This window comes from Lepidochelys kempii, chromosome 8 (assembly GCF_965140265.1).
Source record: "Lepidochelys kempii isolate rLepKem1 chromosome 8, rLepKem1.hap2, whole genome shotgun sequence".
In the NCBI taxonomy this organism is placed as follows: Eukaryota; Metazoa; Chordata; order Testudines; family Cheloniidae; genus Lepidochelys; species Lepidochelys kempii.
In genome coordinates this window covers 31004791-31023649 of record NC_133263.1, presented here as the reverse complement: position 1 = coordinate 31023649, position 18859 = coordinate 31004791, and the positions used below count along the sequence as shown (strand labels likewise).

The window sequence follows — 18859 nt, the reverse complement described above, 5'->3', positions numbered from 1 at the left end:
GAGGATGTGGAAAAAGCTAATGTACTCAATGCTTTTTTTGCCTCTGTCTTCACATACAAGGTCAGCTCCCAGACTATGGCAGTGGGCAGCACAGCATGGGGAGGAGGTGACCAGCCCTCTGTGGAGAAAGAAGTGGTTCGGGATTATTTAGAAAAGCTGGACGTGCACAAGTCCATGGGGCCGGATGCGTTGCATCCGAGAGTGCTAAAGGAGTTGGCGGATGTGATTGCAGAGCCATTGGCCATTATCTTTGAAAACTCATGGCGATCGGGGGAAGTCCCGGATGACTGGAAAAAGGCTAATGTAGTGCCCATCTTTAAAAAAAGGAAGGAGGAGGATCCTGGGAACTACAGGCCAGTCAGCCTCACCTCAGTCCCTAGAAAAATCATGGAGCAGGTCCTCAAGGAATCAATTCTGAAGCCCTTAGAGGAGAGGAAAGTGATCAGGAACAGTCAGCATGGATTCACCAAGGGCAAGTCGTGCCTGACTAATCTAATTGCCTTCTATGACGAGATAACTGGTTCTGTGGATGAAGGGAAAGCAGTGGATGTGTTGTTCCTTGACTTTAGCAAAGCTTTTGACACTGTCTCCCACAGTATTCTTGCCAGCAAGTTAAAGAAGTATGGGCTGGATGAATGGACTATAAGGTGGATAGAAAGCTGGCTAGATTGTCGGGCTCAACGGGTAGTGATCAATGGCTCCATGTCTAGTTGGCAGCCAGTATCAAGTGGAGTGCCCCAAGGCTCGGTCCTGGGGCCGGTTTTGTTCAATATCTTCATAAATGATCTGGAGGATGGTGTGGATTGCACCCTCAGCAAGTTTGCAGATGACACTAAACTGGGAGGATAGGTAGATATGCTGGAGGGTAGGGATAGGATACAGAGGGACCTAGACAAATTGGAGGATTGGGCCAAAAGAAATCTGATGAGGTTCAACAAGGACAAGTGCAGAGTCCTGCACTTAGGATGGAAGAACCCAATGCACCGTTACAGACTAGGGACCGAATGGCTCGCCAGCAGTTCTGCAGGAAAGGACCTAGGGGTTACAGTGGACGAGAAGCTGGACACGAGTCAGCAGTGTGCCCTTGTTACCAAGAAGGCCAATGGCATTTTGGGATGTATAAGTAGGGGCATTGCCAGCAGATCGAGGGACATGATCGTTCCCCTCTATTCGACACTGGTGAGGCCTCATCTGGAGTACTGTGTCCAGTTTTGGGCCCCAAACTATGAGAAGGATTTGGAAAAATTGGAAAGAGTCCAGCAGAGGGCAACAAAAATGATTAGGGGACTGGAACACATGAGTTATGAAGAGAGGCTGAGGGAACTGGGGATGTTTAGTCTATGGAAGAGAAGACTGAGGGGGGATTTGATAGCTGCTTTCAAGTACCTGAAAGGGGGTTCCAAAGAGGATGGCTCTAGACTATTCTCAGTAGTAGCAGATGACAGAACAAGGAGTAATGGTCTCAAGTTGCAGTGGGGGAGATTTAGGTTGGATATTAGGAAAAACTTTTTCACTAGGAGGGTGATGAAACACAAATGCGTTACCTAGGGAGGTGGTGGAATCTCCTTCCTTAGAAGTTTTTAAGGTCAGGCTTAACAAAGCCTGACTGGGATGATTTAATTGGAGATCGGTCCTGCTTTGAGCAGGGGGTTGGACTACATGACCTCCTGAGGTCCCTTCCAACCCTGATATTCTATGATTCTATCACTATCCCCATTTACACAGGGGATTAATCAATAGTGTGTAGTCAATGGGCAGTGCTTCTCTGAAATGATAATTCAGTAAAGGGATAGGAGTATTTTGATAAATTCTAAATTAGGAATAACATACCTCTTAAGAGGCTGCACTTCACTACCTTACAAATTCAGTGAAACACAGGTAAATGACTGGCATTTTAAGCAATTACTGATATCTGCATAAATATTTAAGGATTGATAGGTATCTACCTTGCTTTATGGTACTGTTTTATCCTGTTCAGTTAGCTCAAGAGCCATGTTAGCGAACATACTTTTACATCATTGTCCAACTAGCTATAGTTTGTGACATCAAAAAAATACAAAACTATCCCAAGACATGATGACCCTATTAGCCGTAGCACAAAATACTCTGTTTAGAAATGGAGGAATGTATTTAATTAATTTGTTTATTCTTGCTGGTGCAAGTGGGGGAGCAGGATTACGTAAGACAATTTTTTTCTATATTGCCGTATTTGGGCCACACTTCCTGGCTCATATAACACTGTTGAGAAAAGTAGCAGTAACTCTTTCTTATTCAAAAATACATTTCATGCTAACAGTAAATAAAAATGCATTCTCAATTGCACCAAGAGGAAGGCCCAGTAATATACTAAGCAAACAAACGATGGAGAGGGAAGGAATTACAAAAACAGTGCAAAACATCTCCTTGTATTTATCTTTGATAACTGCCACTATTAGCGTGACCAGTATTGTTGGCTGAGAGGGTCATGTGATGCTGAATGAACAGAGAAAATCTAACAGAGGCCAATTAAAGTTGTAGCATAGTAAGGACAAAAATACCCATTTTAAAAGAATATATTTTAATGAGCATAAATAAAACCAAGGTTTTGATTTACATAGAAATCTATTGCTCTTTCAGAAATATGAATAAATGGCCAAACATACATTCTCAACCCAGTTTTGAGAATATCAGAATTATAAGTATAAATGCCCTCAGTGTAATCAAAACATGCATGTACAGAAAACTTGAGTGAAGGTAAGGTATGCAAAAAAAAAGTGCATCAAATAGCTATCATGATCTTTGAGTCCACATTTAAAATCATGTCCTTTTTCATAATAATTTAAATAGACGTAATATATACACTATGTATTACAACATGATTGTCTAAATAAATATGCTCTACTTTCTAAAATTCTTTTTTTAATTATGTATAGATAGGTATCTTCTCCACTCTGCTTTGAACGTCACTGATATTAACACAACTAGAAATTACATTTGTGTATCAAAGAGTGTCTAGAGGCCAAAATCACTCAAAGTTACATCTGTATAATACCTCTCAAACCAAAGGAAGTTACAACTTTAATCAAGAGCCGCACTTGGAATCATTGAATATGTACTATAGTAACAATTCTAAGTTTTGGTGTTTCCACATAATAACCAAAAGATAGATTAGCATAGGCACAGACTCCATGGGTGCTCAGGGGCTGGAGCACCCACAGGGAAAATCAGTGGGTTCTGAGCACCCACTGGCAGCTCCTCTACCAGAACCTCCCACTCCCGCCAGTGTCTCCTACCTGCCGGCAGGCCCCAGCAATCAGGGCCTCCCCCTCCTTCCCTGTGCCTCCCACCCACCGCAATCAATTCTTTTGAGGCATGCAGGATGCTCGGGGGGGGGGGGTGGGAGCAGGATGTGGTGCATTCGGGGGAGGGAGCAGGAAGAGGCGGGGCAAGGTGGGGTCTTCGAGGAAGGGGTGGAGTGGTGGCAGGGCTTAGGGCAGAGATAAGGTTGAGTACCTCTTCCCCCCCCAGCACATTGGAAAGTCAGCACCTGTGCATATTACTTAGATTAATGTTTACTATAACATCACAAAAACACACATTATACAAAGAAAAGGAAACGCTTTGCCAATATATTTTTATTATTGATTAATTATGTGGTTGCTGAGTGTCTGTATGGAGTAAATTAATGTCTTCCATTGCTGTAGCCATGTTGGCCCCAGGATACTAGAGAGATAAGGTGGGTGAGGTAATATCTTGTATTGGAGCAACTTTCACCAACAAAGACAAGTTTTGAGCTTACACAGAACTACCAAAGAGCTCTGTGTAAGATCAAAAGCTTGTCTCTTTCATCAACCGAAGTTGGTCCAATAAAAGATATTACCTCACCCATGTTGCCTCTGGGGTAAATCAACTATCTTCCTATAGTCAGTTCATCTTGAGTTGTCTCTTAGAATGTGTGCTAACTACTTGTGCTAAACTATCTGTTCGATCTTGTATTTAGCTCGGACTCTCCTTCCCAAACCTGAAGAACAGCTCTGTGTAAACGCAAAAGCTTGTCTCTCTCACCAACAGAAGTTTGTCCATTAAAAGATAATACCTCCCCCACCTTGTCTATCTAGAGCCAGGTACAAAAGAGAACAATGGCTTCAGATTGAGGCTCATCCACCACCACTTAAGGGACTGATGCTCGAGCCATTTACTTTTATGTCAACTGATTTAGATCAATGCCTCCCAACCTGGGGGTTACAGGACAGGTTTAAGGAGCTTGCAAGTGCCGGGCTGGCATTAGGGGGTGGCAAGCAGAGCATTAGGGGTACTGGAGTCTGGAAAGGTTGAGAACCACTGCCTTAAAGGGCCATGTACTTGAACAGAAGTTCACTGGTCTCAGGCCACACTGCCCTTAAAGGGACAGAACAAACCACTTCCAAGAAGCTCACATACCACAGTTTGGGAACTTCTGCTCTGGACTAAAGAGGGACCTGTCTAGGGTCTATGCCAGGGCACGGCAAGTCTCAAAGTAAGAGGCATATATGTAGACCTACTGTGGTTTTAAAAATCTTTTTTTTTATTTTTCCCCTCTCTCACATGTTCTGCTCTGCTCCTCCTGTGGTATTAAAACAATGCTTTGCTTGGAGGAGGCTGCCTGATCACTGTATATACTGTTCATCACAGAGTCTCCAAGCCAAGAACTTCCAGGGCCAAATTCAGCCTGACTGCAGAGAAATCACAGTCCAAGGCGCTATATAGGCTGTGACCACTGTTCCCTCTTAGATGTGCGCGTGCGCACAGATCCTAAACCCCGCGCACACGACGTAACACCGCATGCACAAAAATTTGCACAGAAGCACAATTTGCACAGAAGCACAATTTGCACAGAAGAATTTTTTTGTGAACACAGCCTGTCAAAAATTTGCACAGAAGCAATTTTTTGCGCACACGGCCTGTCAAAAATTAGAGGGAATATTGGCTGTGACCCAGTCTAAGAGTGGGTGAATGTTGTGACTCCACCCTCAGAAAGACCTCAGAGACCAGAGGAAGGATCAGAGGTACAACAAGCCCTTTAGTCATGACAACATGCATTATAAAATGTGATCTTAGATACATAAAAACTATGTGCATTGGTGAATTAAACAAAAATAAACTGCACTACCTACAAACTCAGTGTCACATAAATATACAGGACACAAAGTTCAATACTGATAAGTATAGAAACAAAAAGGACTCCTATTCCCTATAACTGCATCCAATAACCAGTACATGTTCCTTTAAAACAGAATCAAACACAAGACAAATCTCTGCACATAGCAAATAGGGAATTCTTGTGAATTACTGAGCATTTAACTTGCTCCAGCACTCCAACAAGATAGAACATAGGTTATGAACACAAACAACTGTAAAATACGCTGATTAAAAATAAAATATGGAAATGATATTTCTATATTCAGTGACAAGGAGAGTCTGAAATAAACAGCTGTTATTAATACAGGGATTAATAATAACCATTAGCCATCAAACTAGCCATTTGCTTCAGTGGCTATTGCATGAAGACACTGGAACAGAGCCACTGTGCTAATTAAGTAATTACTATTGAAGCACAAGGCACTTCCTGAGGATTAATGAATGGCTGGCCAGGAAATGAGGGAGAAGAGGAGAGCTGATGGCCTGAGGCAAGTTAGAAGGTCATTAAACCCTTGGCAGTCATTAATCCCCAGAAAATGCCTTACACCAAAGTCATTATTGTTATTAAAAGATTAAAATTTAAAAGTGGCTCTATGGATTTTGTTATGCATGATCTGGTTTAATTTGGTACAAAGAGCACCAACAGCCAATCAGAATGATTTATGTTCCATTCAGCACATGATATATAGTGCAAAACCATCAAAATATTGCTTTATTACTGGGAAGAAGAGGAGATATTATACATTTTGGTTTGGACCATGCTTGTCCAGAACATGTTTTGATGGACCACTTCTGGCAGTGTTAAACTAGTTTTTAGATTTAGATTCAAACACCTCCCGAATTTAGGGAGGTCAAAATCCAGAAAAGGATCTCATGCGTGTCTTGAGCCTCTCTGTATATAAAGCCAGAATAAGGAATGTATGACATTGCCACAGCTTTATCACCATACCATTCCTGTACATAATAGATGGCAACTCCATCCATTATGGAGGTGGGAGAAAAGGAAAGACAGTACAGAGAAAATAAAACACTGAGAAAAAGATTTTTAAAATAAATGGTTTTCTACTACAGGTTAGGACCCAAATCTGTGATCTTTACATAAGCAACACTCTCACTGCCTTCATAACTCTGATTATTATAAACAATGTAACAAAGCCCAAATATTACAAAGTCAGTAGATCCGGGGTGGCCAACCTGAACCTGAGAAGGAGCCAGAATTTACCAATGTACATTGTCAAAGAGCCACAGTAATACTTCAGGTTTCAGAGTAGCACCTGTGTTAGTCTGTATCCACAGAAAGAAAAGGAGTAGTTGTGGCACCTTAGAGACTAACATCCGATGAAGTGAGCTGTAGCTCACGAAAGCTTATGCTCAAATAAATTTTTTAGTCTCTAAGGTGCCACAAGTCCTCCTTTTTTAGTAATACTTCAGCAGCCCCCCCCACACACACACACCAGCTCCCCCCCCACTGGCAGCCCCACCACTCAGCGCCTCCCCCTCCGTCCCCGCACCTCCTGATCAGCTGTTTAGTAGTGTGCAGGAAGCTTGGAGGGGGAGAGGAATGAGCAAGGGCATAGCAGGCTCAGGGGAGAGTGCGGGAAGGGGTGGAGTGGGGGCGGGGCCTGTGGCAGAGCCAGGGGTTGAGCAGTGAGCACCCCCCAGCACATTGGAAAGTTGGCACCTGTAGCTCCAGCCCCAGAGTCGGTGCCTAGACAAGGAGCCGCATATTAACTTCTGAAGAGCCGCATGTGGCTCCGGAGCCACAGGTTGGCCACCCCTGCAGTAGATCATTCAGAGCTAGATTAAACAGTACCCATGTCATGTGGCTTCTCATAGATTGAGGCACTAATCAGTGTGAATAACTGCCATCTGACACAGCTTTCTCCTCTAGCACAAGTGCTGTGCTGACAACTTACCTTTACTGCTCCCATTTCAATTTCTTCGTAAAAGAATAACTTTAAACTAGCCCAGCGGCCTACAAGCATAGCAGCTGGGTACAGGAAGTGAGTAATGCTACTGCAAGATGTGGTGTGTATGTGCAACTAAAGATTATTTATGCACAAGAACTGAAATAAATAAAATCATTAAATGGTGGAAGATGGGAGATTTCAAAGCTGGACATTATAGTTTTACCTTTATTGCAGCAGAGATTTGGTGCGTGTGTGTACACATGTGCACATGTACACAAGAGTGTGTATGCATGCTGAGAGAGTGTGGCTGTAGTGCACAAAATGGGCCATGATGCAAGCTCCTAGCTGCTACCATAACAGAAAGAAATTTAGAACTAATGCAACATTTTTCCCCCTCTGATATTGGCCCTATGGAACAAAGTTGCTCTTTTTTCCCCTGCAGTGAAGTAATGTTATATAGAACTCGTCCTAAAAATATGTTTTCATTTTTGTAATGATCTATACAGAATGAAAAACTAAAATTACATTAGCAAAAATTAACACCAGAGTGTACATCTCTGCACTACCGGGGCACATCAGGCAGCAGGCTTTCGTGTATCTATCATACGACAGCACCCAATAGCCAAGAAATATACTGAATTGGTGTAGAGAGTCAGCAGGGAATAAAAAGGACAGTCAGCAAGGTATTTTGCCCTCAAAGGTTAAACCTACCTTTGTGAGCTATGGGAGGAATGACTTTCCCAAATGTATTCCTTCCCCTGTCTCTTGAGCAGCTACTGTTATAGCCTCTCTCCTAGGAGAGACAAGTTGCACTCAGGTTAACCTTTTGATCACCAGGACCAAATAAAAGGAGTACTTGTGGCACCTTAGAGACTAACCAATTTATTTGAGCATGAGCTTTCGTGAGCTACAGCTCACTTCATCGGATGCATGCCGTGGAAACTGCAGCAGACTATTTATACACAGAGAATATGAAACAATACCTCCTCCCACCCCACTGTCCTGCTGGTAATAGCTTATCTAAAGTGATCATCAGGTGGGCCATTTCCAGCACAAATCCAGGTTTTCTCACCCTCCACCCCCCCACACAAATTCACTCTCCTGCTGGTGATAGCCCATCCAAAGTGACAACTCTTTACACAAAGGACCAAATAGCGCCCCTTGCATCCTGTGACACACCTTATTGCACTCTCTCATCAGTTCTCATAAGCTAAACATTAAGCATAGGCAGTACTTAGGTGACACAGGAAGTCATGCTGAGTCAGCAGAACTCCAACCCAAGTTAACACTACCTCCATCATGTTCTTAGGAGACACAGCTAAAGGTCTCATCTCACATGAAACGTAAGAACAAGCCCTTTAACATTAAGGATCATTAAATATCTCATTTAATTTTTCACATGAGTAAGGCTGGCTAGCCCTTGGTTCTATAGTTTACATTGTGTAAGTCTTTATTCCTTACCCTGAAGTGATAGATTACTTCTGGCTTTTGCAGACTGTATCACAACGCACCATCATGTAGTCTGCCTATGCCATATTTTAACAGAATAAAAATTTTAAGCTCAGTTTAAAGTTTAGGTTGTTTTGGATTTTAAACTGGTCACTGGTTCAGGATTGTATACTGCACATTTCAGACCTTGGGCTAATGTATTTTTCTTCATTTGGTTGGGTTTTTTTGGTAGGGATTCATATTTAGGAGCAAGAAGGAAATATTGCTCTGGAAGGTCATTTTTGGAGGGTGGGGGTAGCTATCAAAAGCCACAAAGATTGGAAAATTCAGGAGAGAGAGGGTGGAGATAAAGATGTGACCAAAGGTGTGTGATAAATTTATTTTATCACATGACATGAGTATTCACACACGTTCTCTATACAAGCTTACTTTTGAGAGAGAGAGAGAACTGACCCAGATGTCAAGAAGCCATTATATTTATGCAAGTACATCATAATAACTGTTAAATATAATGTCAAAATAGTTAAGGTTGAGACAATGTCTACAGCCGCAAGATAATTGGAGTAAGGTTGCCACACCTCCCTTTTAATATTAGATCATACATTATCTTCTGTCATAGTGTCATAAAACTAGCAAATGTATCGTATTCTATTTCTGTAATCTGGGATATTATTCTACAAGATGAACACACACATAGCTCAAATAGAAGGAACACCATTTTAAAACAGCAACTGACTAAGAATATCCTTCCTTTCTAAAGTACTTTTCTCTACTGATCTCAAAGAATTTGAACCAGGGGTCACCCAATAAAATTAATAGGCAGCAGATTTAAAACCAACAGAAAAAAATACAATGCACAGTCAGCCTGAGGAACTTAGTCTTCACAGCATCTTATGGAAACAACAGTATAACTGGCACTCCTAGGGGAATTCTGTGCCAAAAAAATAAAAATTCTGCAACAAAAAATTAAAAATTCTGCTCACAATACTTTCAAATTCTGCAAAATTCTGCATTTTTAATTTGTCAAAATAACACAATATAATCATACCAGTTTCAATTATTTTGGTCATTTCAAAATACCGCTCAGCAAGTATGTCTGTATCAATACAGATAAATCAGATTCAGAAAATGTTTTTTGACAAACAGATTCCTTACTAGGCATAATAATACAGAACTGAGTAATAATTCATTTAAACTACAATACAGAACCATATTTCCCACACACCCCCAGAAGCAGTGCAAAGGCTGGGGGAGAGGGAAATAATTGCTGGGAAGGAGCCTGGGTGTGAACTGAGGATTCTTGGGTATGGGTGAGAAAAGTACAGAACAGGATTTTTTTGCGGGGCGGGAAGGGACTGTTAGGGAGCTTCCCCCATGCAGACCCTGGCTGACCCCTAGCCTCTCCCATTCAGTCGGGTACATGTGTTCCTCCACCTCCACTCAGACACCCACTCTCCCCATCCCCATGTGGCCCTGCACCCCCTCCTCCATCCCCATGTCTTTGTGCTCCCACTCAGCCATCCCGTCCCTATGTTGCCCTTCACCTCCTCCCAATCCCCATGTGTCTCTGTGCCCCGACTCAGCCACACCCCCATACCTATATGGCCCTGCACCCCCTCCCTCATCACCATGTGGCCTGCACCTCCCTCCCCCTGTGGTCCTGTACCTCCACTCCCATTCAGCTCCTGCCCCAGTCTGTCCCCCCTACTAGCCCTTATGAGCCTGTGACCTCCCAACAGCCCCACGCTATCTGTCTCCCCATAGCCCCTGTGTCCTGACCTGGCCCTACAGGTGCTGTGAAGAAGCCAGGCTCTCTCTTCCCTAGGTGGCTGGCAGCAGCTGCTGTGTTCTATCAGCACAGCACCCTCTAGAGAGCAAAAGGTGGAACTGCAGCAACTTTTCAGCAGAAGCTTTTTTCTGCACAAAAAATTAAAAATATGCAAGGCTCATTAATTTTGCATGTAATAGTGCAGAATTCCTCCAGGAGTAAACTGGGTTCAAAAGAGAATTAGTTAAGTGAATGGAGAATAGGTCCATCAATTGCTATTAGCCAATAATCAGGGACACAGCCACACGCTCTGGGTGTCCCTAAATATTTGACTGCTGAAAGCTGGGACTGGATGACAGGGGATATATCACTAGATAAATTGCCCTGTTCTGTTCACTCCCTCTGAAGCATCTGGCACTGGCCACTCTTGGAAGACAGGACCCTGGGCTAAATGGACGATTGGTCTGACCCATCTGGCCGGTCTTATGTTCTTTTCTTATTTCACAAACATTTGACCTCACAATTCTATATAAATATTATCCCCATTGAATAGACGGGGAAGCTCAGACACAGAATATAAAGGGTGAAGATGGAGAGCTCTCCTGTTTTCAAGTATAATTCACAGTGGTAGAATTTGTACCTTTGACATTTTCTTGTCAAACCACATGATTACAGGCATAAATCATATAGCTAAAGTATTCTGATCTTTGCCCTCAGTTTGAGAGTGAAGACTGTGTCCACAAAAGGGAGACTGAGCTCCAGACCTTTTAAAAATTAGCCCTTGAGAGATCCTGAGGAATTAATTTATTAGATCTTCTACTGGCTTGCTAACAGAACCAAGGAATCATGGCTCACATTGAAATAAGTTTAGCCTAGTAAGGGGTTATAAAGGTGAAGTTTTAAAATGGAATCCATTTTAACAGAGTTTAAATTTCCTTTACCAAAACATTAACAGTAGCATTCTATTTTAATGGTTTTCAAATGGCTTTTCTACAACAAACATGGGTATTTTGACAATTTGAACAGAAAGTACTATCCCAATGTGGTTTAAGATATTAAATTCCAAAATAAAGTTTCAGAACAGCTTTCCCTTAACGTGTTTTTTCCAGTAGCTTTATCATGAACAATCTGCAAAGCAAAGGATTCCTGAGATTTGTGTCCTGACGTGGAGAGATGAGGAAAGAAACTATTATCTAAAAGCAGGAGGTACAATAAAATGATCTCACTTCAGCCTTCCTGATGTTTGAAATCTGCTCAATATGTGGGTAAATAAAGAGAGTGTACAGTATGCGTGTACACATGCTGCCAAAGTAAAGTATGATGTTCTTGACGTGAACCTGGTATATCACAACATGCAATTTCAGCCCTGGCAGCTTGAGTGAAAGCAAATTTTAAAGCGGTCATTGGTCTAGAACTGACAAAAGCCAAGTCTGGACTTCAGTTTTGTAACATTCATTACTTGTTTCATCTGAATCTGAATACTGTAGGGGAAAGAAAAGGAAAATGTTATTTTTGTGATAAATTATTGTCACTACTAATATAGTGGCTGTGGTAAATTTTCTGCCAAGCTTGGAATGTTGTGGATTTCAGGTAGATACCATAGATCAGTGGACATAGTGTAGTTAAGAAAGGGTTAATGGTATGAAGTAAACATTTTTGATTATAACTGGCAATTTATTTTATGGCTGCAGAAAAAGGGTTTTTCCCAAGGTTATAACACTTTTGTGCATACTAAACTGATCTCTATTTATAACAGAAACATTGTTTTCTGCTTATGATTACACTATTGTCCTAACAATTTTTCAGCAAGGTAAGGCTTACCGTATAACCAAAATGTTTATAGATATTTTATGAGATTGAAAAGAGAAGTGATAAAATGTAGCTTAATAGAACAGACAGATGTAGGCAAATTTCTTGCAAGAGAGACTTTATTCATAAATACCAATCATTTTATACTTCACAGGAGATAAATTTCACAAGCCTACAAAAGGTTTCACTTGCAACATTTAACTTGATCCACCATCACTTTCTCTGGTGGATCCCAGGCTATACACATATTCACACAACTATATTTTAGATGCACCTGAGCTGCAAAATAGAGATTCAGAATTAGATTTGAACCCTAACTTGCTCTAAGTTGAAGAGCTTTCATGTGCATTTTCCAGCTTTCTGACCACTGCAAACATAATGAGCTCAAGCAGCCAATTTCAGATCTGGAACTAGATTTCTCCAAAGTCTTTGGAGGTCCATATCTGCGATTTCAGGTTCAGTTCCATAACTAGCATAAATGTGCAATCCTGATCACACTGCCAAAGGAAATAAAACTGTTTTATTGAATATATATTCTGAAAATATATTTGGTTGTGTTCCGATATTTCACAGTAGATAAATATCTATGTGCTTCACGATGTTGAATCATCATCTTTCAGTTTCCCATTTAAGACATCCCACTACAAAGTTCACATGAGTACTGCAGATGAAAAATATTTAGAGACAGCAGGAAGAAATAATAGTATTCAACAGACTTTTCAATGGTATTCAACAGTGTTCAATTGCAACTATTGTCTTTTTATTTTCAGAAAACACTTGTCTGCTATTCTGCAAATGCTGACTATCTGGTCTGGACCACTCTCCTGGGGCCAAAGTGTTTACAGATCTCATCTGAATGATACAGTCCCTCAGACATGCTCAGTCTTGTACTTGCATGAATTAGAGCAAGGACTATACATCAATTATTGAATCCTGTTTGATGCTATATATTTGCTTGGTCACAAGCCACTGGCTTTGTTTGGCTATTTGAGAAGATTAGTTTCAGCTGCTAAAGTAAAAAGATGGGACAAGAAGAAAAAACAAACAACAACACTGCAGGAAGAATTTCTGTTGGATATTAATGGGTATATTTCTACAGCAAAGCTATGCATCAGGAAAGCAATTGCCCAAAACAGTTATTATGCATGTTATTTACATTCTATGAAAATAAGAAATATTTAAGTGGTCCACAGTTCAAAACTTGAATCTCTTGCGAAAGGTTAACTGTTAGCTAAGTAGGCATTAGAAAAGGTGGTTGACTAATTTATCTTTGCAGTAGTTAACAGTTAACATACCTTGACTACTGTAATTTATACTTTTGTTGTAAGAGAAACCAAGATTAGTTTCAGAATGTAAACGTTAAGAATTCCAAATTCTCTCTCCATTAATGCTCTCCTTTGATTGGATATTTAAATTATTTAGGGTTAGAAGAGGGCCTCAGCCTCCCTGATTGAACTAACCTCATTATCCCTAGCCTGATTCTTGCTTGCATATTTATACCTGCCTCTGAAAATTTCCACTACATGCATCTGGCGAAGTGGGTATTCACCCACGAAAGCTTATGCTCCAATATGTCTGTTAGTCTATAAGGTGCCACAGGACTCTTTGCCGCTTTTAAATTTAGTTTATCTTGGTGATTGGTCTAACTAATAATTTTCTCTGTAACAAAATATTGGTAAATGTGGGGAGAAATTGAAAGAATATCTCAAAATAGAATAGATTACCTAGAAATATAAATAAAAACCAACAGAATGAAAAGAATTAGTTTCCTAATCATTAGTTAAAGTCTTCATTTGCATCTGGGGCATAACCACCAGATGCTGTTCGAATGGCCTAATAAAATGGGTCGCAGAGAAACTTATTACTTGCAGGCGTCAAACCGTGATTCAATGGCCCAACAAAACAAGAAAATGCGCCCTGTATTACTCAAACGGAATAGCCTGGATTCAGTTGATTTTATGAGGCAGCCACACCACCGCAGGAGCAAATCTCAGCAAGTCCGATTCAAAGAGGATAGTACAAACAAGAAGCCAATTGGTGTCACTGAAATGGACGCTAAACCTGCCAAAGACACAACGCTCATGATTGGAAAGGCACAAATATCTAGGCACCATAACCTGCCAAACTATTCTCTCTCTTTCCCAAGGGCTCAGAAGGGGCATCGGAATATTGCTATTCAAACTTCTCCCAGCCTCAGGAAGCATTTTCCAGTTTTTAAAAAGAAAAAACTGACAACAAGTAAGTCTTTAATGGAAATGCCAACTGAGCCGGAATGCTCTATCCAAGTCAACGGCAATCTTTCTGAGCAAGACATGTCTTTGGACCTCTCTTACTTAAGAATAACTAAACATTCGGAAGATGGATCTAGAAGAGCCAAGACATCCAATCAGTTATTTCAAAGAGAGTGTAAAGCACAAAGCAATGGGCCTATCCACTCAGCGTCAGATACTTCCACAATACTGGAAAAGGCAACTGTTTATACACAGGTGCCTGAATACATACATCTGACTTCTCCACAGGACAATAGCACTTCCGTTTATGCTTCAGACATGTCCATGGATTTAAATGATTCAGTACGTTCTCCTATGAGCCAATCCAATGAAAACTGTACACTGCCATCCGAATCAGGAAAATCTCCCTCCTACTTAAACAATACCAGGAACTGTAATGAAATTAATCCACATTATGACTCTTGTGAAGAAAAAAGTGTTTTGGAGTTACCTGTATCCACTAAAGACACTAGCACTAATGAAATCACTCCATTATCACCTCTGTCGAACCAGAGTTCATCCCACTGCTTTCTCAGAGATCATCAACAGCCAACAGAGCCTGAAACAGGCTCTGATTGCATGGTGCTGACTAATGATAATCATGGAATAACATCATTGACCAGCAGTAATGAGTCAAAATCTATTCCCTTGTGTCACACTGAAATGGATAAAACTTCTACATGGTCATATGTTCCAGAGTATTGCAATTATTTAGAAGACTTTCACATAAAGTCCCATCTTCCAGGGAATGAAATTAAACCAGAAACCAACAAGGAGATTAGAGACATTAATCAAATTCACTTGGCACATAGTGAACTATGTGCCCTACAAGGCAAGCTGCAGTCCATAGAGGAATCTTTACACTCAAACCAGGAGAAGATTAAAGTCCTTTTGAATGTAATTCAAGACCTGGAAAAAGCCAGAGCCCTCAGTGAAGGGTATGGTTTACTTTAATATTAAAAAACTATTTTGTTAAGTAATTTATCAAAAAGTCAGAAGTGGCTGTTTGCTACTGAAAATCTTCCTTTGAAATATTTAAAAAAATGTTTGCAAAATCATATTCTCTCTACTGTTTTATAGATTTGAGCCACTCCAGAGAAAGCAAATGTCTTTACATTTTGGCATTAATTAGCACTGAACTTACAAAACATCAGATCAGTTAGGGCTTATCTATGTTGTCCATCCATCATATTTTGATTAAAAGGGGGCAAGATACTATGTGACAAAAAAAAGCATGGTTACAGATAGCGCTAATTGACAGGACCTATGAAAGAACGCGGAACCTGAAAGCCCCTCTCACTCCTTAAGGTGGTGTCTTAAGAACAGAAATAAGGGCACCACTTGTGCCCTAAACATTCTGCAGGTTCGCTGAGACCTTCATTCTCTCTGGCTACAAATTCCAACCCACGTACATACTATATACACACCACATTAAAATCATTAACTAGAACATGTTTGAAGAAATGGCAGCAGAAGTTTTTGAATTATTGCTTTCCCTTCTGTTATTACCAATATAGAAAGTAAAAGTCCATGATCCACATTTACGCTTTATATGTTATCAGTGCAATCACTGGCTCTGTCTTGCAACCATTACTCATCTGATTTAGGAACGCAAATTGTGCATTAGATATCAGACTTCAATGGGACAAGTCTGCAACACATCAGTAACAGTGGCAGGATCAGGCACCTTACTATTAAAAATGTCAAACTAATATGTTGCGAGACATTTATATACCATTTTACAGGGTTCAGAATGTCACCAAGTTTAAACCACTGGCTCAGACTTAGAGCATATTTGCTGAGAATACATTTCAGAACTCTTTATGAAACTAACAACAGTTAGAGATCGTTTCTAGCTTTTAAAAATATGTTGCACATAATTAGTCAATCCTTTTAAATGCACAAAGAAGATTAAGGATCTCTTTTTTAAAAAAAGCTACATGCATTAGCACTTGCAAAACATATTTAACTGCACACCTAATTTGCTTTCATAATTACCAATAACAAAAGGCAAATAAGATAATTGCACATTTTTAAACTCATGCCATGTACATTAGCAGTATTTAATTCTTATCACTAGTTACACTACAGAGGAATCCCTGCACTTCCTTCCACATTTGCAGAAGGCCCCCAGGCAGCAGGAACAGCATGGCTCTAGTGCAAAAGAAGATGGGCAGGACCTGGGATCATGATTTGGGGCCTGAGTCTTTACAGAAAGATGCAGGGAGTGAACAAGAGAGGCGTACATTGTCGCTGGATGACCTACTGCCAAAGAGATCCTCCTAGGGCTGTGGAGATAGCTCAGGGCATGTAGTGGTGAAACCTCCACGAAGCAGTTCTGCTAATTTTCCAGAACCTCTGAGGAGGAAGAGATCTTCCCCTACACACACAACAAAAATAGAGTCTGCCCTCATTTGACAAAAGCCTTGTTGATGATTATGTATCTGAGTATTCCAGAAGGGTGCAACCTTGTAAAGTGAAATGCAGACCATTCTACAACATTTGTTCTTCCTTTTTATTCTGTTACCACATTGTTGGAAACTGAATTACTGCAAAGCTCCTCAGCTGCCTCTGTTTCAGCATCAGTGACAGGCTTCAATCTGTCTTTGTAGAATCATTTGGTGACTGTGTTGACTAGGGTAGTAAAACTGTGTCATAATTATTCCCATTGCTTTTGTGAGTAGCACCACTACTGCTGTTGAAAAGAACAGATTGAGATTAGTTCTCAGAAAAGCCATTAGAGAATCATTTTGGGAATCCTATAATCACAGCCTTTTTATGCAGATAAAGCTGCCATTGACTTCAATGGATTGTACACCTGGGATGGAAGGAACCACCCAGGACGTACCTCTACAGCATGACTAAATTACTGCAGTTGTCCCCAACTCATTCTTGACAGATGACTTTCAAGCCTAGCCTTGAATATCTCCGGTGACAATAATTCTGCAACCTGCCAGCTTGTTCGTTTTATCAACTTTCTTAGTAGCTACAAAGAGAACTGTTTGTTTTCTTAAATTATTTTTCAAATACACAAAGAATTGTCCAACCGGTACAGGCTGAAAAAGGATAAACCAGAAAAGAACTTGTTTTTTGATACAGCCATTTATGTCAATTTGCTTTTGTGGCACTATTCAATGAGAATGTTTAGCTGCCTTGCTTTTCTGTTCAAAGGAAGGGGACAAAAGAAAAAAGAAAAGGAATGGAAAAGTAGAAAGCAAAAAAAAAAAAAGATATTTTGATGTACAGAAAGCATAGCAAATAGTTCAAATGTGTTCCAGTCAAAAAGTGTTCTTATAATTGAAGTGTTCTTATAAAGGTATTCATATAAGAGATAACAGTTGTACAAAATCACCTGCTTTCCAGAGAATCCCCTGAACACAATATCGGCACCACAGTTTAAATGAGTTTAAGGGCAGAGGTTCAAGATGATAAATTTATGTGCTTTGGTTGGTTTTAAATCAGATTCTTAGCAACAAATTTTAGTGTTACATTTGTGATTAGGATACTTAAAATGCCTGTAAAGAGGGGTTAGGTCTATTATAAGAGTTCTAGCTTTTCAGTTCACAGCTTTTTTATATAAATTACAGCAGCTATTGTCTATTGCAGGCGCAACTTCTATCGCACTGGCCAAGACCTCAACAACTGCAGCACTTGCCAGAACACCGCATGTATCATTTACAGGTACCTCCTGCTACTTGGTATAGTATGCATAGATGTCATCAGGGTACAATACAATATTTCCCTTGCACCTATAATTCTACTATTGTAAATCATTAATAAAAGAGCGGAAAGTTATTGTGTGTTGTTTTAAGGCACAGAAAGAAAGTTCTCAAGGCTTGCAGTATTTCAAAAGGTTTGGTGCTTTTAAGAAAATTAAATTAGAAGCAGCCATGGACATGATATTGCCTCATTTTCACTAGTATGCTTTGCAATTCTTTGAAGCAGTCTCTGCTGATTGGTATTTCCTTTGGGTATTCCTGTAATTAAGTTAAACCTCAGAAAAGGTGAAGAATCAATGCTCCTCCAGACTCAAGTTAGTTATAGCTGCAATTCACGTAAAAAGTAGACAAGTACAGAACACAAGTGAGCTCACATTTCAATTCAAGGAACAATTTTCTTAGTGAGACAGCCATTTTATTTAGCTAAAATTGGTATAGCCAAGTAACTTTTCAGTGTGTTCTGGAAGCTGTACATGTGCATCAATAAAATATGCAGGGTCATAAAGAGTATCCCACCAGCAGAGTGGGAACCTCTCTCTGGGTGCCTGGGAACTGAAGACACATTATTTATTTGTGTGTATTACCACAGCACTTAGGAGACAGGGTCATGGGCCAGGACCCCATTGCGTAAGGTATTGTATGAACACAGGAAAAAAAGATACCTCCTGACCCAAAGAGCTTGTAATCTAAGACTACGACAAGCAACAGCGGATGAATACAGACAGATGGTGGCAGAGTACAGAGAAACAATGAGACAATACTGATCATCACGATAGA

At 40.4% G+C, this 18859-nt stretch overlaps 2 protein-coding genes across 4 annotated transcripts in view; one reads left to right on the top strand and one right to left on the bottom strand.

Annotated features, from left to right (window-relative positions):
* DOCK2 (dedicator of cytokinesis 2) overlaps nucleotides 1-18859 on the bottom strand; it is a 501787-nt gene that overhangs the window by 228933 nt on the left and 253995 nt on the right. The gene's annotated exons all lie outside the window — the stretch shown is intronic.
* The window catches only part of INSYN2B (inhibitory synaptic factor family member 2B), a 211675-nt gene that overhangs the window by 153184 nt on the left and 39632 nt on the right, over nucleotides 1-18859 (top strand). For all 3 annotated transcript variants that reach the window (XM_073355963.1, XM_073355962.1, XM_073355964.1), the window contains exons 2-3: nucleotides 12864-15301; nucleotides 17970-18044. In XM_073355963.1, coding sequence (XP_073212064.1) covers nucleotides 13911-15301; nucleotides 17970-18044 — 1466 coding nt within the window. In that variant the 5' untranslated portion in view covers nucleotides 12864-13910. The remainder of the gene's footprint in view (nucleotides 1-12863; nucleotides 15302-17969; nucleotides 18045-18859) is intronic.